We start from the raw sequence: 22,471 nt of genomic DNA, 5'->3' as shown, positions 1-22,471 counted from the left end.
CACATTACTGGTACGGTACTGATGGTGCGTCAACATCGATAATAGATTAAACTTGTCTTTGCAGCTTCCAACGAATTCCAAACCTAAACTTTGAAAAGAAAATTGAAATGTTTTCCTCTAAATTCTTCTAATAATGTGCAAGCTATCAAAGGTTGTGGTCACCACTCCTCCGCTAATTAGTGAACCTCCACCCATAAAAGGACTGATCTCTGACCTCAGCAGCGATACCAACCCTAATTATGCCATTACCGAAAAAACAGCCGAAATTGCGAACGCTCTCCAAAATCAACCATCAAACACAGGCTTTGTGACGGTTCTCTCCACTTTAGCACTTATGTATCGCCATCAAAGGTTGGCATCGGTCCAATACCAAAGTGCACAGCTGAAGCACGTGCAAGACATGGCTAACATGAGGGCACAGGTGGAGAGAACTGAGCAACTATTGACAAAAGCAGGAAATGAAAACATTCTGCTAGTCAAGGAACTGCGTTTGAAATCTGAACAATTAAAAGTAATTGCAAATACTCATGACGATAAACAAGCACAAACTCTCCAACAAAATTGTTGTCTGCAGGAACAACTCAATTTAGCCTAAACTAAATACGATGTAGTTCACTCCAAACTAGATAAATCTGTCGAATTATGTTATTGAACACAATGACTAAGTTGGATGACAAATCAGCAGAACTCATTGAAGTCGCTGACCAAATGAATGTTGAGAGAACTCGGGTGATGAAGATGGAAATATTGATTTCCAAGCAAGCGGAAGAAATATCATCACTGAATCTCTCGCTCCATACTCAGGACCTCTATCTGCACACCATGACATAAGTTTGAGACCGAAAGGAGCAAGTGTGACACTCACGTATCCAAAATCAGTACTCTAAGCGCTCAAGTGGACTCTGCAATGCAGCAGAATACCACCCGTAGGTACCATCTGGAGGAAGTCCAGAATGGTCACGCTCTACAGCGTGACTATCCATCCAAGCAACCGGAGTCCGGTACTCAAAGAAGTGAAGACGATAGGTTTCAGACATTGCCTCCAAGTGTCCCTCAGTCTTCTCCTCTTGGCCATTCGGCACTGAGTAATATGGCGCCTCTTGGCGCCATTTTCCCCACAGGATGAAGCAAACCCTCTCTGCCCGCTTGACGCGGAATACCTTGACAAACTCGTCAAGAATTTCCCCACCTTTGACCCCGTTCCAGGTCAGCCAAACGATACTGAGACGTTCCTAGCTGACAGAGGACGTGTTGGGTGGCTATCCAAACGCTACGGGTTCTGACAGGGTTTACCTGTTGAAGCGAACGTCGAATAGACTCGTGACAAGGTTCATTCGCCTACAACAGCAACACGTGCTAAATGACTACGCTAAACTTGCCACAGCTTTGAAATTAGAATTCAGTGGTTCTGCGACTCGCAAACACGATAGCTCACTGGCTAACACGGTCAAACAAGCTCGGAACGAACACCCACAAGCGTAAGCTTCGTTCAGCTTACTTTGGCCTACTCACTGAAACAGGAATGGAAGACCTATTACCATTTAAACAAATGTTTCTGTCGAACATGTATCCCACCTTCATTACATACTTGGGCCCTGCAGCCCACGTTGGCTTGACGATCTTACAACTCAGAGAGTCTGCAAGCACAGCTTTAGAGGCATCAATAGCTCGCAATGCTAAGAGCCCTGACCAATCGGTTTTGAAGTTTGACCAGGAGTACTCACTCCAGTTAGAGGGTGCATTGTCAGGTATTGGAGCGTTGAGAGATGACGCACAACGGTTACTACCACGAAACCACGAATCCAATAACCACCGCGGTCGAAATAACTAAAGTACGTCACCATCAAAACGACTACCGCTACAATCGACCTGTTCGCTACGTTCCTGCACCCAACCCACACAAAGTGTCAGAGCACAAGAGTAACAAAGGGTTGAAAGACGATCAAAACGTAGACCAATGTTCTCCTGAAGTTCCACTACGTGAAGAACTAAAGCGAGAAACATTTGAGAAAAGGGTAAAAGATATGTCACAAGGACTAGACAGGGAATTACCGGACACCAGGTCCGCAGGAATTAACACCCATAGCAAGGACGTTAAAATTCAAATCTCTCCCGCTCTCACTCGAGACCCTATCCAGGGCCCGCTTGATCAAGAAACAAGCCCACGGGCTTTGTCTATAGACTCTGATACAAAGGTTGAGAAGAAAGACACAACGGTGGGTTTGTGCCCATAGGCGACGTTGTTGTCGGCGATGTCTGGTGAGGACCTGCATTACAACAGGCCTACAAGCCCTCAATCCAGCCTCTCTTAGCCTATTGCGGACAGTCTGAACACTGATGGAGGGATTGTGCGTTCCTGGTGTAACTCGGGCAGTTGTTGTTGCCATCCTGTACCTGTCCCGCAGGTGTGATATTCGGATGTACCGATCCTGTGCAGGTGTTGTTACACATGGCCTGCCACTGCGAGGATGATCAGCTGTCCGTCCGGTCTCCCTGTAGCTCTGTCTTAATGTCTTAAGCGTCTCACAGTACGGACATTGCAAATTATTGTCCTGGCCACATCTGCAGTCCTCATGCCTCCTTGCAGCATGCCTAAGGCACGTTCAGGCAGATGAGCAGGGACCCTGGGAATCTTTCTTTTGGTGTTTTTCCAGAGTCAGTAGAAAGGCCTCTTTAGTGTCCTACGTTTTCATAACTGTCACCTTAATTGCCTACCATCTGTAAGCTGTTAGTGTCTTAAGGACCGTTCCACAGGTGCATGTTCATTAATTGTTTATGGTTCATTGAACAAGCATGGGAAACTGTTCAAACCCTTTACAATGAAGATCTGTGAAGTTATTTGGATTTTTACGAATTATCGTTGAAAGACAGGGTCCTGAAAAAGGGACGTTTATATGTGTTGCCCCCCTAGGGTCACGCACTACTCATAAAGCAAATGTAGAATTTATATTACTACTCATAAAGCAAATGTAGAATTTATATTAATCAAAAACATAAAATACCGTCAAATAGCATCATACATTTGAAAAATACCATATATGATATGATATTTTGTGCATATCGCCTAGCTCTTTTTATTTAATCAGGTAGGCCAGTTGAGAACAAGTTCTCATTTACAACTGCGACCTGGCCAAGATAAAGCAAAGCAGTGCGACAAAAACAACAGAGTTACACATGGAATAAACAAACGTACAGTCAATAACACAATAGAAGTTCAATAGAAGTCAGTAGTGGAGAAGGTGGAAAGTTTTAAGTTCCTCGGTGTACACATCACGGACAAACTGAATTGGTCCACCCACACAGACAGCGTTGTGAAGAAGGCGCAGCAGCGCCTCTTCAACCTCAGGAGGCTGAAGAAATTCGGCTTGTCACATAAAGCACTCACAAACTTCTACAGATGCACAATCGAGAGCATCCTGTCGGGCTGTATCACCGCCTGGTACGGCAACTGCTCCGCCCACAACCGTAAGGCTCTCCAGAGGGTAGTGAGGTCTGCAGAACGCATCACCAGGGGCAAACTACCTGCCCTCCAGGACACCTACACCACCCGATGTCACAGGAAGGCCATAAAGATCATCAAGGACAACAACCACCCAAGCCACTGCCTGTTCACCCCGCTATCATCCAGAAGGCGAGGTCAGTACAGGTGCATCAAAGCAGGGACCGAGAGACTGAAAAACAGCTTCTATCTCAAGGCCATCAGACTGTTAAACAGCCACCACTAACATTTAGCGGCCGCTGCCAACATACTGACTCAACTACAGCCACTTTAAAAATGGGAATTGATGGAAATTATGTAAAAATGTACCACTAGCCACTTTAAACAATGCCACTTAATATAATGTTTACATACCCTACATTACCCATCTCATATGTATATACTGTACTCTATATAATCTACTGCATCTTGCCATCTTTATGTAATACATGTACCACTAGCCACTTTAAACTATGCCACTTTATGTTTACATACCCTACAGTACTCATCTCATATGTATATACCGTACTCTATACCATCTACTGCATCTGCCATGCCGTTCTGTACCACCACTCATTCATATATCTTTATGTACATATTCTTTATCCCTTTACACTTGTGTGTGTGTGTAAGGTAGTAGTTGTGGAATTGTTAGGTTAGATTACTTGTTGGTTATTACTGCATTGTCGGAACTAGAAGCACAAGCATTTCGCTACACTCGCATTAACATCTGCTAACCATGTGTATGTGACTAATAAAATTTGATTTGATTTGATTTGATTTAGAAAATGTACTTGGACCTAGATTTGGCGCTCCAGTACCGCTTGCCGTGCGGAAGCAGAGAGAACAGTCTATGACGACTCGGGTGACTGGAGTCTGACAATTTTTAGGGCCTTCCTCTGACTTCCTCTGGGGTCCTGGATGGCAGGAAGATTGGACCGGTGATGTACTGGGCCGTACGCACTACCCTCTGTAGTGCCTTGCGGTCGGAGGCCAAGCAGTTGCCATACCAGGCAGTGATGCAACCAGTCAGGATGCTCTCGATGGTGCAGCTGTAAAACCTCTTCAGGATCTGAGGACCCATGCCAAATCTTTTCAGTCTCCCGAGGGGTAATAGGTTTTGCCCTCTTCACGACTGTCTTGGTGTGCTTGGACCATATTAGTTTGTTGGTGATGTGGACGCCAAGGAACTTGGAAGCTCTCAACCTGCTCCACTGCAGCCCCGTCGATGAGAATGGGGACATGCTCGGCCCTCCTTTTCCTGTAGTCCACAATCATCTCCTTTGTCTTGAGGTTGTTGTCCTTGCACCACACGGTCAGGTCTCCGACCTCGTCCGTATAGGCTGTCTCATCGTTGTCGGTGATGTCGTGGAAAATTGCGAGATTATGTTTTAGTGCTTGTAAAATTATATTATAATCTTTGTATTGCATTAGAATGGTTGTTTTATTCGACTATTGTGTGTGTGTGTTCCACTGAGGATGGGCCTCTATGAGATAGCACTGACAGAGGAGATTTACGATGTCTTTGGCCAATAAAGCCTAAAGAGCATTCCAGATGGATGAGGTAATGTTTTGGTACTATGAAGTACCAGGAACGAGATTAGAACCTCGTCTTAGAGACCAAACTGAACGATAATTTATAGCTAATGCTATCTGGCTATGGGATACTTCTTTCTAAAGTAAAGGCCCTTTGTGAAGAGTTCCTGAGATCTGTGGTTCGTCATGCGAGTTGAGGGGGGTGTATCTTGGCTATAAAAGATCTTGGTATTCTTTTGTAGGCACTCTCAGAATTCATTATAGACACTGAATTGATCTGAGAGTCAAAGGGCGATATTAAAGCTCACATATTAAAGATGACATTTAAGTAAAACTCTGACTGGTGTGTGGTTTATAACTCTCCTCATTTGGTAATACAGGAAATTGCCACGACAGTGATCAGGCCTACTGTTGTGTCGTCAGAAAACTTAATGGTGGTGTTGGAGTCATACCTGGCCGTGCAGTCATGAGTGAACAGGGAGTACAGAAGGGGACTGAGCACGCACCCGAGGGGCCCCCGTGTTGAGGATGAGCGTGGCGGACGTATTGTTACCTACCCTTACCACCTGGGGGCGGCCCGTCAGGAAGTACAGGATCCAGTTGCAGAGGGAGGTGTTTAGTCCCAGAGTCCTTAACTTAGTGATGAGCTTTGAGGGCACTACGGTGTTGAACGCTGAGCTGTAGTCAATGAATAGCATTCTCACATAGATGTTCCTTTTGTCCAGGTGGGAGAGGGCAGTGTGGAGTGCAATAGAGATTGCATCATCTGTGGATCTTTTGGTGCAGTATACAAATTGGAGTGGATCTAGAGTTTCTGGGATAATGGTGTTGTGAGCCATAACCAGATTTTCAAAGCACTTTATGGCTACAGACGTTAGTGCTAGGGGTCGGTAGTCTTTTTGGCAGGTTACATTAGTTTTCTTCGGCACAGGGACTATGGTGGTCTGCTTGAAACATTTTGGTATTACAGACTGACAGGGAGAGGTTGAAAATGTCAGTTAAGACACTTGCCAGTTGGTCAGCTCATCCTCGGAGTACACGTTCTGGTAATCCGTCTGGTCCAGCGGCCTTGTGAATGTTGCCCTGTTTAAAAGGTCTTACATCTCCTGCAGAGAATGTGATCACACAGTCGTCCAGAACAGCTGATGCTCTCATGCATGTTTCAGTGTTACTTGCCTCGAAGCAAGCATAAAAGTTATTTAGCTCGTCTGGTAGGCTCGTGTCACTGGGCAGCTCTCGGCTGTGCTTCCCTTCCTAGTCTGTAATAGTTTGCAAGCCCTGCCACATCCGACGAGCATCGGAGCCTGTGTAGTACGATTCAATCTTAGTCCTGTATTGGCGCTTTAACTGTTTGATGGTTCATCAGAGGGCATAGCGGGATTTATTATAAGCTTCCCGCTCCTTGAAAGCGGCAGCTTTACCCTTTAGCTCAGTGGCTTCAGGTTGGGGTATGTACGTACAGTCACTGTGGTGATGACGTCCTCGATGCACTTATTGATAAAGCCAGTGACTGATGTGATGTAATCCTCAGTGCCATCGAAAGAATCCCGGAACATATTCCAGTCGTATTCCAACATATTCCTGTAGTTTAGCATCTGCTAAATCTGCTTTTTTTAATAGTCACTGGTGCTTCCTGCTTTAATTTTTGCTTGTAAGCAGGAATCAGGAGGATAGAGTTATTATCAGTTTTGCCAAATGGAGGGCGAGGGAGAGCTTTGTACACGTCTCTGTGTGTGAAGTAAAGGTGGTCTACAATTTTTTCCCCTCTTGTTGCACATTTAACATGCTGATAGAAATTAGTCTTGTCCGTAGAGCTCCGAGACAGGATTGTGTTGAGGCACAGATCTGGGGAAGGGTACCAAAAATGTCTGTAGCATTGAAGGTCCCCAAGTACACAGTGGCTTCCATCATTCTTGAATGGAAGAAGTTTGTAACCACCAAGACTCTTCTTAGAGCTGGCCACCCGGCCAAACTGCGCAATTGGGGGAGAAGGGCCTTGTTCAGGCAGGTGACCAAGAACCAGATGGTTACTCTGACAGAGCTGCAGAGTTCCTCTGTGGAGATGGGAGAACCTTCCATAAAGACAACCATCTCTGCAGCACTCCACCAATCAGGCCTTTATGGTAGAGTGGCCAGATGGAAGCCACTCCTCAGTAAAAATGGACATGACAGCAAGCTTGGAGTTTGCCAAAAGGCACCTAACAGACCATCAGAAACATGATTCGCTGGTCTGATGAAACCAAGATGAAACTCAATGGCCTGAATGCCAAGTGTCACGTCTGGAGGAAACCTAGCACCATCCCTACGGTGAAGCATGGTGGTGGCAGCATCATGCTTTGGGGATGTTTTTCAGCGGCAGGGACTGGGAGACTAGTCAGGATCCCAGGAAAGTTGAACGCAAAGTACAGAGAGCGATCCATGATAAAAACCTGCTCCAGAGCGCTCAGGACCTCAGACTGGGGAGAAGGTTCATCTTCCAACAGGACAATGACCCTAAACACACAGCAAGACAATGCAGGAGTGGTTTCGGGACAAGTCCCCCTTCTTTCCCCCTTCTGATGACCAGGTGGCGAATCGCATCTCTGCATGTCTGGCAGACATATCAGTGTGGATGACGGATCACCACCTCAAGCTGAACCTCGGCAAGACGGAGCTGCTCTTCCTCCCGGGGAAGGACTGCCCGTTCCATGATCTCGCCATCACGGTTGACAACTCCATTGTGTCCTCCTCCCAGAGCGCTAAGAACCTTGGCGTGATCCTGGACAACACCCTGTCGTTCTCAACCAACATCAAGGCGGTGGCCCGTTCCTGTAGGTTCATGCTCTACAACATCCGCAGAGTACGACCCTGCCTCACACAGGAAGCGGCGCAGGTCCTAATCCAGGCACTTGTCATCTCCCGTCTGGATTACTGCAACTCGCTGTTGGCTGGGCTCCCTGCCTGTGCCATTAAACCCCTACAACTCATCCAGAACGCCGCAGCCCGTCTGGTGTTCAACCTTCCCAAGTTCTCTCACGTCACCCCGCTCCTCCGCTCTCTCCACTGGCTTCCAGTTGAAGCTCGCATCCGCTACAAGACCATGGTGCTTGCCTACGGAGCTGTGAGGGGAACGGCACCTCAGTACCTCCAGGCTCTGATCAGGCCCTACACCCAAACAAGGGCACTGCGTTCATCCACCTCTGGCCTGCTCGCCTCCCTACCACTGAGGAAGTACAGTTCCCGCTCAGCCCAGTCAAAACTGTTCGCTGCTCTGGCCCCCCAATGGTGGAACAAACTCCCTCACGACGCCAGGACAGCGGAGTCAATCACCACCTTCCGGAGACACCTGAAACCCCACCTCTTTAAGGAATACCTAGGATAGGATAAAGTAATCCTTCTCACTCCCCCCCCCTTAAAAGATTTAGATGCACTATTGTAAAGTGGCCGTTCCACTGGATGTCATAAGGTGAATGCACCAATTTGTAAGTCGCTCTGGATAAGAGCGTCTGCTAAATGACTTAAATGTAAATGTAAATGTAAGTCTCTGAATGTTCTTGTGTGGCCCAGCCATAGCCTGGACTTAAACCCGATCTAACATCTCTGGAGACACCTGAAAATAGCTGTGCAGCGACGTTCCCCAATCCAACCTGACAGAGCTTGAGAGAATCTGCAGAGAAGAATCGGAGAAACTCCCCAAATACAGGTGTGCCAAACTTGTAGCGTCATACCCAAGAAGACTCGAGGCTGTAATCGCTACCAAAGGTACTTCAACAAAGTACAGAGTACAGGGTCTGAATACTTATGTAAATGTGATATTTCAGTTTATTCTAAAAATCAGTTTTTGCTTTGTTTTTATGGGGTATTGTGTGTAGATTGATGAGGTAAAAACATTTTAATCCATTTTAGAATAAGGCTGTAACATAACAAAATGTGAAAAAGTCAAGGGGTCTGAATACTTTCCGAATGCCCTGTACATTTGCCATTCAAAGGGTAAATGGACAAGAGAAAACATTTCAGTGCCTTTGAATGGGGTATGGTAGTAGGTGCCAGGTGCACCGATTTGTGTGTCAAGAACTGCAACGCTGCTGAGTTTTTCGCACTCAACAGTTTCCCATGTGTATCAAGAATGGTTCACTACCCAAAGGACATCCAGCCAACATGACACAACTGTGTGAAGCATTGGAGTCAACCTTGGCCAGCATCCCTGTGGAACACTTTTGACACCTCGTAGAGTCCATGACCTGACGAATTGAGGCTGTTCTGAGGGCAAAAGGGGGGGTGCAACTCAATATGAAGAAGGTGTCCTTATTGTTTTGTATACTCAGTTTATACGGCAGTTTTTAAAAAGGACAATAGAGTATAGTTGGCTTCGTGTTTTCTTTTTGCCATGGAAAAGAGTATTGTGTTATACTGACAACCCTATTAGCCACACAAAGAGCTTGTCGTTCTCATAGTCTGTTAATCAGAGGAGGATAAAGAACCCTTACTTTGTCAGGGTGATGAGTTAATTTGCTGAAGTGGAAAGACTGAGACGAGCATATCTCACACACTCCCTATGTAACAACTCTGAGGCACATGCTAAGGGGATGTGCTATGAACCACACCTAGACATCTACAGTGGCTGGAAGTCAATTCCCTTTTAACTTCAGAAGACTGCTGTACTGTGCGTGTGTTACATTGAGGCAATGAGCTTCAAGCAGTGTAATGCAGTAATGCTGTGTCCATCCCGGTCTACCTGATCTCTCCCAGGAAAGAGGCTTGTTCTGGTGATTACACCCAAGAGTGTCTGGCCTGGGGTGGAGAGTATGCTGTGGTTAGGGTTTGTGTGTGTGCGATAGACAGTTACTGTCATATTGACTGCCAGAACGTCTCTTTCAGTCCACCTCCATCACTCCCTCGTCATCCCTCCATACCTCTACAAGGATAAAGCCAGCCAGTTTGAGATGCCGTCTCATCATGATGAATCGTCCCAGCAGATCTTTACTCCTGGAACCATAGTTAGGAAACTCCCAGGTCAAGAACGCTAACCTGCAAAGAGGAGGACTGTCAGAACACATGCACACACACAGACATGCACACACACAAACCCTTCTTCCCTCACCTGCATGCCCCCTCAGGTAGGGGCTTGGCTCCGCCTCCTCCAGGCAGGTGAGGGGCTGTCAGGGTTACCAGGTCCATTGGCTTATTTTCACTGTCCACCACCAGCTCTCCATCTGATAGGACACAACAAGTCAGTCACCTGTTGTTCCAGCCTTACAGTGTTAATGTGTGTGTGTGCGCGCATGTATTCACCTATGGTCCAGCCGTATACAGTGTTGACCCCGGTACGTAGGGCCTCTGCTTTCCCCCCCACCAGATTATCCAGGGCCCCCTTCAGCCCAGTCTGTAGAGGGGAGAGGGGGGAGTCCCGGCCCAGGGTGGAGGGAAGCAACATGGCCTCTGTAGGCAGGGTGGAGGACAGAGACTCTGGGTGTTCTAACTGGAGGGTAGCAATGATGTGGAGGAGCTTCAGGCGATAGTTCTCCACTCGAGACAGACTGCCTTCTGTGAAACAACAATATAGCAACACAACATCAAATCAGCAGAATCACCCAAGTCTGTACACTTGAGAATGCACAGGGCTATGAACCCAGACCACATGAACATCGGTCCTCTGCTGCCATCTCCTGGGGTGGACCAGTACTAGAGTGTGTGTTTACCTGAGAGTTTGGCAACATGTGTGTGTTGGTTGAGGGCTGTGATGTGCTGGGGCTTGGCCTGCTGTAACACGCACAGAGACCACACCACGTCTGTCTGCAGGAACGCCTCCAGGCTGGGGAGAACACCCTCCAGGGCAGAGTGGACCTACATACACACAGGAGGAGACAGTTGACAAACACGGACTACATTCAGGGAAGGTAACAAAAGCCTCTTCCCCTCATCAGCCAAAGTTGATAGAACTGTCATGTGCAGCACTGACATGACTCTACATGACTGAGAACCCAGTCTGTTCTACACAATATTTATCCTTGAGTATCCAGGCTGCATCACATCCGGCCATGATTGGGAGTCCCATAGGGCGGCAGACAATTGGCCCAGCACCGTCCGGGTCTGGCCGGGGTAGGCAGTCATTGTAAATAAGAATTTGTTCTTAACTGACTTACCTGACTAGTTAAATAAAGGTTAAATAAATTAAAATAAATAAACAGCATAAGGTAAATAAAGAAACAAATTGCTACTCTCATTGTTTACCTTCTTGTAGAACTCCTCCCCCTTGCTGGGCTGGAAGTTGAGCCTGGCCAGTGACATGAGCAGGTTACAAAGCTGCAGTGTGCTGTACTTCTGACTGTTCACGCTGTAGTGCTGAATAGTTTTTTAAAAATCAAACAAAGGAAGAAAATAAGAGGATGAGTTAAAGCAATATTTGTTAATCAAGAGGGCTAGGGGATGATCCAATCAGTTTAAGACGTGTTTAGAAGTGTCTGAGTGTGTGCGGACCTCAGCGAATGCCTCAAACAATGGGAGATGGAGCCACTTGAGGAAGGCTAGTGATTTGGCGCAGCGAGTAACATCGGCAGAACTAATCTCTGGCATTCTGGGTAACAACTCGGCTGCCAATCGCTGGAAGACCTGGGAGTGGTGGAAATTCAACTTCCCTGAGAGAGGAGAGAGGAGAGAGAGAGAGAGAGAGAGAGAATTTAAAGCCCCCATGCAGTCTTTGTAATTTTATTTTGAAATGATCATTGTATTTCTAATAAATCACTGTGTTCAATTATAGAATTTTTTTTTTATAATTTATTTCCCTGAACCTCCTTTGGCCCCTGAAATGATGTCTGATTGTGTGGGCATTAGGAAAAATTAAGATTGGCTGATAGGATGGTCTAGAGTCCACCACTTACCCAGATGAACAGTCATTGGTCTATTATATTAAGATCATGATGTGGGCCAAAAGTTCCATCCCACCTGAACAGGCTGAAATTCCAGGGGCCTCATCAACCGTGCGTACATTTCTTACTCAATTCTGGCGTACTTGGAGATTCTAGGATTTGCGTGCACCTCAAATTATTGGTATTTATTAAACTGTCACAGGCAAGCAACATATACACGTTTTCATTCATATATATATAAAATCATTGAACACTTATATAATGGTGCAGGAGAGGATGGCTCCTAACCAACTGTGCTATTTAGTTAGTTTTATTGCATTGTTTGTAACTTATTTTGTACATAAAGTTGCTGCTACCGTCTCTTATGACCAAAATGAGCTTCTGGACATCAGAACAGCGATTACTCTCCTCAAACTGGACAAAGATTTTTTCTTTAATGAGTCCGACCCGAAGGATATACTGCTTCCCCGAGACCAGGCCCAAATCCCCGTCATTCGCGTGAAGACGGAAATACAGGGGGCGAAGGTCGGGGTGCCTTGTGAGGATTCGTAGGTGAGTTAGTAAATCGCCACTACCATTGGTTCTATTGGCCAACGTGCAATCACTGGAAAACAAACTGGATGATCTACGGTCGAGACTCTCCTACTAATGGGACATTACATATTTTTTAATATCTTATATTTCACCGAGTCGTGGCTGAACAATGACACTGATAATATAGAGCTGGCTATGTTTTCCGTGCATCGGCAGGAAACAGCAGCTACGTCTCGTAAGATGAGGGGTGGGTGTGTGTGTCTATTTGTCAATAAAAGCTGGTGTGCAATGTCTAATATTAAAGAAGTTTCAAGGTATTGCTTGCCTGAGGTAGAGTACCTCATAATAGGCTGTAGACCACACTATCTATATTATTTGTAGCTGTCTATTTACCGCCACAAACCGATGCTGGCACTATGATCGCACTCAACAAGCTTTATAAGGCCATAAGCAAACAAGAAAATGCTCATGCAGAAGCGGTACTTCTAGTGTCCGAGGACTTTAATGCAGGCAAACTTAAATCTGTTTACATTATTTCTACCAGCATGTCAAAAATATCTCTAGACTACCTTTACTCCACACACAGAGACGCATACAAAGCTCTCCCTAGCAAACCATTTGGCAAATCTGACCATAATTCTATCCTCCTGATTACTGCTTACTAGCAAAAACTAAAGCAGGAAGTACCAGTGACTTGCTCAATATGGCAGTGGTTAGATTAGGCGGATGCTATGCTACAGTACTATTTTGCTAGCACAGACTGGAATATGTTCCATGATTCATCCAATGCCATTGAGGAGTATACCACCTCAGTCACCGGCTTCATTAATAAGTGCATTGACGACATCATCCTCACAGTGACGTACATTTATTTATTTAACTAGGCAAGTCAGTTAAGAACAAATTCTTATTTACAATGACGGCCAAACCCGGATGACGCTGTGCCATTTGTGGCCACCCTATGGGACTCCCAATCACGGCCGGTTGTGATACCCTGGTTCGAATCAGTGTCTGTAGTGACGCCTCAAGCACTGAGATGCAGTGCCTTAGACCCCTGTGCCACTCGGGAGCCCAATCAGAAGCCATGGATTACAGGCAACATCCGCACTGCGCTCAAGGCTAGAGAGCCCGCTTTCAAGGAGCGGGACACTAATTCAGATGCTTATAAGAAATCCCGCTATGCCCATGCAACTCTTCCCTCTTCCCTGATAAAATCTGAGATTTTTCCCCTAAATTCTGACTTATATTTTCCCAAATTATATTCTGTGTTTAATTTTTCATTCTTAAAATTACAATTGTTCATAGAGAATCAACGGAATTGGATGTTCGGAGTCCATATCAATGCTTAAATCACATCAGAAGAAATTTGCGGTGGAGCAAGTTAAAATTGCATGTACTTTCAGAATTGTTCGCCGAGTTACTCATGTGTGAACCACTAGAAGTTGTGTGCACGCATGGTTTTACATTTGTGTGGATGCACACTTTCCCATCAAGCTCAAAATGGATAAATACCAGCCTTTATGGGAAAACTGGCGCACGCAAGGTTTAGAGTCCTTTTTTTGTGCACGCACCTTGATAATTGAGGGCACAGGCATTTTTTTTCAAACAGCTCTTACACAAAAAGGGCATATCATCATTTTCACAATTACAGCGTGCTATTTTGACCTTAGTGTGAAAATATCATTAAAAAACTGGGGGGAATCACATTAACTGCACTGCCCCTTTAAATCTGTTGGAATACAGAAAAATTCAAAGCTGAAATATCAGTTGACCGCAGGTAGTTTGTTGTTAGGTAGATTGTTAACAAAGATGGAGAATAACAATGGTACCAGCATTCAACCCTGTGGCACATCCTTTTACATCTCCAGATTATGTGTGTGTGTATATATATATATATAATTACTGCTGAGCAATTAACAGACATTTCGGTTATTGTTCAGTTTTTAAACAACTTTTTGACCTACAGTGATTAAATTATTTGAATTCCATTTCGTTCAGTTTTTTTCTGTGAGCTCAATGCGCACATTGCACAGTTTCTCTAGAGAAAAAAAAACCAGTATGCTTTTTTACTTTGAAGAACTAAACATTATTGATTTTGGCAGACAGCATAGGCAGCACCTCTATGGAGATGAAATGAAATAATAAAATCAAAATAAAGCAAATGTAATATACACAACAACTGAAATATTTTAGTCAAGTGTGTGTGTGTACCATATGCGTAGGCGAGGTCCAACAGTAGCGGCGTGGAAAGGTCTGTTGAGGGTTTCTGTAGGAGGTAGTAGGACAGAGCTCTGAGCAGAGGCACTGAACGGCGTCCCTGAGACGCCAGAGACACAGACACCCTGCGGATATCCTCCGTCCCAAACCCTTCAGCTAGCTCTAACGCCTGGGGTGGGAACAGAGAGAGGGGGGAGACAGAGAGAAAAGAAAAGGAGTGTTGGTTGAGATAGATTTGTTGATGGTGGCAATTACAGTTCCACTCCGCTATATACATACAGTTGAAGTCGGAAGTTTACATACACTTAGGTTGGAGTCATTAAAACTCGTTTTTCAACCAGTCCACACATTTCTCGTTAACAAACTATAGTTTTGGCAAAGTCGGTTAGGACATCTAACATCTAATCATAGATACCTCATGTAAATAAGTATTCAGACCCTTTGCTAAGACTCGAAATTGAGCTCAGGTGGATCCTTGAGATGTTTCTACAACTTGATTGGAGTCCACCTGTGGTAAATTCAATTGATTGGACATGATTTGGAAAGGCACACGCCTGTCTATATAAGGTCCCACAGTTGACAGTGCACGTAAGAGCAAAAACCAAGCCATGAGGTCTAAGGAATTGTCCGTAGAGCTCCGAGACAAGATTGTGTCGAGGCACAGATCTGGGGAAGGGTACCAAAATGTCTGCAGCATTGAAGGTCTCCAAGAACACAGTGGCCTCCATCATTCTTAAATGGAAGTAGTATGGAACCACCAAGACTCTTCCTAGAGCTGGCTGTCCGGCCAAACTAAGCAATCGGGGGAATGAGGGCCTCGATCAGGGAGGTGACCAACAACCTAATGGTCACTGACAGAGCTCCAGAGTTCCTCTGTGGAGATGGGAGAACCTTCCAGAAGGACAACCATCTCTGCAGCCCTCCACCAATCAGGCCTTTATGGTAGACAGAAACCACTCCTCAGTAAAAGGCACATGACAGCCCGCTTGGAGTTGCCAAAAAGCACCTAAAGACTCTCAGACCATGAGAAACAAGATTCTCTGGTCTCATGAAACCAAGATTGAACTATTTGACCTGAATGCCAAGCATCCCGTCTGGTGAAGCATGGTTGTGGCAGCATCACGCTGTGGTTTTTCTGCGCCAGGGATAAGCAGACTAGTCAGGATCTAGGCAAAGATGAACAGAGCAAAGTACAGAGAGATCCTTAATGAAAACTTGCTCCTGAGCGCTCAGGACCTCAGACTGGGGCAAAGGTTCACATTCCAACAGGACAACGACCCTAAGCACACAGCCAAGACAACGCAGGAGTGGCTTCGGGATAATTCTCTGAATGTCCTTGAGTGGCCCAGCCAGAACCTGGACATGAACCCTATCGAACATCTCTGGAGACCTGAAAATAGCTGTGCAGCAATGCTCCCCATCCAACCTGACAGAGCTTAACAGGATCTGCAGAGAAGAATCGGAGAAACTCCCCAAATACACATGCGCCAAGCTTGTAGCGTCATACCCAAGAAGAATCGAGGCTGTAATCGCTGCCAAAGGTGCTTCAACAAAGTACTAAGTAAAGGGTCTGAATATTTATGTAAATGTGATATTAAGAACTTGTAAGTAAGCATTTCACGGTAAGGTTGTATTCGGCGCAAATGACAAATAACTTTTTATTTGATATTTCAGTTTATTTTTTATAAATTATCAAAAATGTCTAAATCTGTTTTTGCTTTGTTATTGTGTGCAGATTGATGAGGGGGAAAAAACGATTTAATACATTTTAGAATAAAGCAGTAACGTAACAAAATGTGGAAAAAGAGGTCTGAATACTTTGTTCAATTTTATTGTTATATTACATCGTTTTTTTACTATAATATAGGTGTCTTGACTGTGATTCGGGAAATAAGAGCATCTTGTCTGCTAAATTAACAAGCAAGCCTATGCCATTGCACAGCCATATGTTTCTAAAAGCAAGCGCCACTGCTCAGGTTAATGCCTTTTTGAAGATCATGTTCCACAATATAATATAACCAGTTGATATTAAGGTTTCAATAAATTAATCTTAAATGGCACTTGCTCTTTTATTGACTGAATACTGTGTATATGGGGCAATTCAGCAATTAGGATTTGTTATCTGTAATGGTTATGATACATTTGGCATTGTCGAGCACTGTTGGCATTGGCCTAAAGATAAATGTGCACATTTCTTTCCAGTGCGGTTCTTGTGTTCTAAAAATATATTTTTTAATTAATTTGAGTACTCAGAAAATAAATAGAGTATTCGACCAGTCAAAAAATGGCAAATGCCCATCCCTAATCATTGCATGCAAGGAATATGGTGACAAATAGTTTATTAAAGTAGTCAAGTTTAGTACTAAGTCAATTTGTCCAAATACTTATGACTTTTTCAAATGGAGGGACTAGATACATAAGGTGCTTCATTTCTAAACAGTAAAACATATGTATGAAAATACCTTAAAATAAAAGCTAACATTCTTTCCTGTCGCCTAATCTGAAACATTCTGTCTCAAATCTAAAATGCTGGAGTATAGCGACAATTTAAATGTATTTTTATTCACTGTCCAAATACATTTTTGATAACTTAGTATGTGTAGTGTGGGGGTAGGTGTATAGGTGCTTGTTACCTTATCCTCCAGTCTGTCCATCAGTGCAGGACTGAGGTGTCCAGCCCTAGCCATCAGGGTACTGACTGTTCTAGCGTCAGCGATCTCAGTCCAGCGGAGCTCCAGCTGTTTCAGCGCTGCACTCACCAGTGACACCTCCATCTGACCCTTCCGCCCTGCTCCCCAGTCTGCCAGGAAAGCCAGCTGTTTGTAGGAGAGTCTGCGTACACGCCACAGCACCTCTGTCTGGATGGAGCATTGTACTGCAGCTGTAGGAGGAACACCCAGAGCAGAGAGGGAGCGCAGCAGAGAGACCAGCGTACCATTCCACACTGACGCTACCTGGGGGAAGAGATACACGCACACACAGTCAATTTACACACACTCAAAGAAACTCTCAGAGAGCACCGAAAGTTTTAGTGAATATTTTGAGCTGCCCTAACTGTAACCTGCCCCATGTCTCTTGCTTTCATCACTCCTTACCCATCTTCATCCCCTCTCAACCCTCCACTTATCTACCCTCACATTTCCTCATCCTACCAGTCCCCTGACCCTTCTTACAACACCCTCTCCTACCTGTGCAGTAACAGTGTCCATTATGTCTAGCAGTCTGGGATCATTCAGCAGCTCAAATTGGTCCATTTTAGCCCCACCTTTCTCTCTCCCAGCCAATCTGACAAGCTGAACCAGAGCCTTAGCTGCCTGATTGGCCTTTCCTCCTTGTGCCGCCCACGCCTGCAAGACATCCTGTGGAGATTGGGCTCTCTCTAAGAGCTCATCCAGCTGGGTGCGTTTGGGCTCGATGGGATACTCCTCTTTGACCAAACTCCTTCCCTCACATAGCCCCCTTAACACAGGCTGCCGCCAGGCCTGGGCCCACAGTGGCTCTGCTGGCCCAGCCGCAGGGGTAGGCAGGCGGGCAGCGGTGGCTGAGGCTGAGGCCTGGGCCCTGGGGAGGAGACGGGCACATCGGCCCAGCAGACGGCTGGTCATGGAGGAAGAGAGAGCAGCAGCGAGACACGTATTCACAACACAGCAGCCAGAGTCACCATGCTAACACCTGAGAACGAGCAATAGAGAGAGAGAGAGTGTTAATTCAAGAAAGTGAATATCACTCAGTGGTTCTCATTCTTTTTTTGGTTCCTGAACCTACGATCACATGTTGCTATGCCCAAACAACACCTTAATGTACAACTTTATGATAAGGACTATATGTTCTTATTCTCCGTAGTCTGCCGGTCATGGACTGCTGTCAACAAGCTTAGCCAAGCTATCTTGAGACGCTTTAGCAATTAGTAACAGTAACGCAGGGATTGTGTGTTGTGTAACATAACATTGTGTCAACAATCGTGTAGCCTGTACTACTACAAACAAAACATTTGCAGGAAACCAATGAATAGACATGGTTGTGGCAACTAGTTATAGTGAACTGAGCTGAATTAACGTCACTAGCAACATTTCAGTCTCAAAAGCTGAGCTGCCATCAAGCGTATTCTGACCTTGCCGACTAGGGTTTCTGCCGTTCTAGCTATTAGAATTATGAAACTCAGACTGGCAACATTCTCTGCATTCACAACTACACCTGTGACAGGTCTTAAGTAGACATATAAATACATGTAGCTGCCATTTCTATCTTTAAAGGACTGTTCTTACCTTGATAAATAAGATAGAAAGTGGTAGAAGACGAAGGCGACATTCACATGGAGCTATCAGCAATAGTCGCAAGAAAATGACCTCAAAGCTACCAGTGTCACATGATTGTCGGACGAAGCTGCGATTGGTCCACTTGTTTCAAGGCACTTTAGGTCGTATTTTTTTATTGCAGAACCTGGTCTTGATCTCCATGCGGGGAACCCATAGAATTAGATACACACAGTGGGGTAAAGTTATTCTGCCCTTGAATTGCGTTCCCATGCAAAACTAGACAGATAGCTAACAACTAAGTCTTCAATAAAACTCCCAAGGCGTGACTTTTCTTGAATGAATATCTTGAAAACGTTTATGTTGTGAAACTGCAAAATACAGAAAATAATATACTTTAGTATTCAATTCACATCGACATACTGCAGCTGTACATTTACATTTCAAGTTGAAGTTGCATAAATACAAAGCCCGTGCCAAGGTACCATGAATCTGGCATGATGCCAAACCATATAGCCAATTGTTACTCATATGGTAATTGGCTAACTCCTTTCATTACTCTAATAATGTACAACCACCTCTGTACAATAACAAAGCATATTACACTAGAAACAGTAACAAAACTACAGTATTGTATGTTCGTTTACATGACGCAAGTAATACAGCTGACGTCATACATGAAAGGCAAGGCAATTTGTGTGAGTAAATGCAACCAACTAACATTGATAAGTAAACAATTATATCAATAACAAGATTATCATCACCCCTTCCTTGTCATAATACAACGCATTGGCTCAAACGCATTAAGAAGGAAAGAAATTCCACAAATGAACTTTTAACCAGGCACACATGACAACTGAAATGCATTCCAGGTGACTTCCTCATGAAGCTGGTTGAGAGAATGCCAAGACTGTGCAAAGCTGTCATCAAGGCAAAGGGTGGCTACTTTGAAGAATCTCAAATCTAAATATATTTTAAGTTGTTTAACACTTTTTTGGTTGATACATGATTCCATATGTATTATTTCATAGTTTTGATGTCTTCACTATTATTCTACAATGTAGAAAATAGTAAAAAATAAAGAAAAACCCTTGAATGAGTAGGTGTGTCCAAACTTTTGATTGGTACTGTATATACAAAAGTATGTGGACACCCCTTAAAATTTGTGGATTCGGCTGTTTGATGACAGGTGTAGAAAATCGAGCACACAGCCATGAAATCTCCATAGAAAGACATTGGCAGTAGAATAGCCTTACTGAATAGCTCAGTGACTTTCAACATGGCACCATCACAGGATGCCACCTTTCCAACAAGTCAGTTCGTCAAATTTCTGCCCTGCTAGAGCTGCCCCGGGCCAACTGTAAGTGCAGTATTTTGAAGTGGAAACTTCCAGAAGCAACAACGGCTCAACTGAGAAGTGGTAGGCCACAACAAGCTCACAGAACGAGATTGCAGAGTGCTGAATTTTTGTATTTATTTATTTTTTATTTAACCTTTATTTAACTAGGCAAGTCAGTTAATAAAAAAATCTTACAATGACACCCTACCAAAAGGCAAAGGCCTCCTGCGGGGACAGGGGATGAAAAAAAAATCTAATAATATATATACAGTTGAAGTCGAAAGTTTGCATACACTTAGGTTGGAGTCATTAAAACTCGTTTTTCAACCATTCCGCAAACTTCTTGTTAACAAACTATAGTTTTGGCAAGTCGGTTAGGACATCTACTTTGTGCATGACGCAAGTAATTTTTCCAACAATTGTTTACAGACAGATGATTTCACTTATAATTCACTGTATCACAATTCCAGTGGGTCAGATACAATAAATTGACTGTATCTTAAAACGTCTTGGAAAATTCCAGAAAATTATGTCATGGATTTAGAAGCTTCTGATAGGCTAATTGACACCATTTGAGTCAATTGGAGGTGTACCTGTGGATGTATTTCAAGGCCTTCCATCAAGCTCGGTGCCTCTTTGCTCTTTGCTTTGGGAAAATCAAAAGAAATCAGCCAAGACCTCAGAAAAAGAATTGTAGACTTACACAAGTCTAGTTCGTCCTTGAGAGCAATTTCCAAATGTCTGAAGGTACCACATTCATCTGTACAAACAATAGTACGCAAGTATAAACACCATGGGACCACGGAGCCATCATACCGCTCAGGAAGGTCTCCTGGAGATGAACATACTTCGGTGCGAAAAGTGCAAATCAATCCCAGAACAACAGCAAAGGACCTTGTGAAGATGTGGGAGGAAACAGGTACAAAAGTATCTATATCCACAGTAAAAACGAGTCCTATATCGACATAACCTGAAAGGCCGCTCAGCAAGGAAGAAGCCACTGCTCCAAAACCGCCATTAAAAAAGCAAGACTACGGTTTGCAACTGCACATGGGGACAAAGATCGTACTTTTTGGAGAAATGTCCTCTGGTCTGATGAAACAAAAATAGAACTGTTTGGCCATAATGACAATCGTTATGTTTGGAGGAGAAAGGGGGTGGCTTGCAAGCCGTAGAACACCATCCCAACCGTGAAGCACAGGGGTGTGGCAGCATCATGTTGTGGGGGTGCTTTGCTGCAGGAGGAACTGGTGTACTTCACAAAATAGATGGCATCGTGAGGAAGGAAAAATATGTGGATATATTGAAGCAACATCTCAAGACATCAGTCAGGAAGTTAAAGCTTGGTTGTAAATGGGTCTTCCAAATGGAAAATGACCCCAAGCATACTTCCAAAGTTGTGGCAAAATGGCTTAAACAACAAAGTCAAGGTATTGGAGTGGCCTTCACAAAGCCCTGACCTCAATCCCATAGAAAATTTGTGGGCAGAATTAAAAAAGCGTGCGAGCAAGGAGGCCTACAAACCTGACTCAGTTACACCAACTCTGTCAGGAGGAATGGGCCAAAATTCACCCAACTTATTGTGGGAAGCTTGTGGAAGGCTACCCGAAACGTTTGACCCAAGTTAAACAATTTAAAGCAATGCTACCAAATACTAATTGAGTGCATGTAAACTTCTGACCCACTGGGAATGTGATGAAAGAAATAAAAGCTGAAATAAATCATTCTCGCTACTATTATTCTGACATTTCACATTCATAAATAAAAGTGTTGATCCTAACTGACCTAAGACAGGGAAATTTACTAGGATTAAATGTCAGGAATTGTGAAATACTGAGTTTAAATGTACAGTATTTGGCTAAGGTGTATGTAAACCTCCGACTTCAACTGTGTGTATATATATATATATATATATATATATATAGGACAAAACACACATCACGACAAGAGAGACAACGCAAGACTACATAAAGAGAGACCTAAGACAACAGCATAGCATGGCAGCAACACAACATGACAACAATATGGTAGCAACACAACATGGCAGCAGCACAACATGGTAGCAGGACAAAACATGGTACAAACATTATTGGGCACAGACAACAGCACAAAGGGCAAGAAGGTAGAGACAACAATACATCACGCAAAGCAGCCACAACTGTCAGTAAGAGTCTCCATGATTGAGTCTTTGAATGAAGAGACGGAGATAAAACTGTCCAGTTTGAGTGTTTGTTGTAGCTCGTTCCAGTCACTATCTGCAGCGAACAGA

General features: G+C 44.3%; 1 protein-coding gene across 1 annotated transcript in view; it reads right to left on the bottom strand.

Moving 5' to 3' along the window:
* LOC139564182 (FAST kinase domain-containing protein 4-like) overlaps positions 1 to 19,003 on the bottom strand; it is a 28,542-nt gene extending 9,539 nt beyond the window's left edge. Inside the window, exons 1-10 of the mRNA XM_071383443.1 lie at positions 18,876 to 19,003; positions 17,799 to 18,282; positions 17,244 to 17,564; positions 14,605 to 14,779; positions 11,471 to 11,628; positions 11,225 to 11,335; positions 10,693 to 10,837; positions 10,286 to 10,537; positions 10,095 to 10,206; positions 9,907 to 10,021 (exon numbers count right to left, since the gene is read on the bottom strand). Of these exons, the coding sequence (XP_071239544.1) occupies positions 9,907 to 10,021; positions 10,095 to 10,206; positions 10,286 to 10,537; positions 10,693 to 10,837; positions 11,225 to 11,335; positions 11,471 to 11,628; positions 14,605 to 14,779; positions 17,244 to 17,564; positions 17,799 to 18,215 (1,806 nt within the window). The 5' untranslated portion in view covers positions 18,216 to 18,282; positions 18,876 to 19,003. The remainder of the gene's footprint in view (positions 1 to 9,906; positions 10,022 to 10,094; positions 10,207 to 10,285; positions 10,538 to 10,692; positions 10,838 to 11,224; positions 11,336 to 11,470; positions 11,629 to 14,604; positions 14,780 to 17,243; positions 17,565 to 17,798; positions 18,283 to 18,875) is intronic.
* Between the last annotated feature and the right edge of the window lie 3,468 nt (positions 19,004 to 22,471).

This window comes from Salvelinus alpinus, chromosome 35 (assembly GCF_045679555.1).
Source record: "Salvelinus alpinus chromosome 35, SLU_Salpinus.1, whole genome shotgun sequence".
Lineage (NCBI taxonomy): Eukaryota > Metazoa > Chordata > Actinopteri > Salmoniformes > Salmonidae > Salvelinus > Salvelinus alpinus.
The sequence above is the reverse complement of the archived record's forward strand: the minus strand, read 5'-3'. Positions and strand labels throughout refer to the sequence as shown.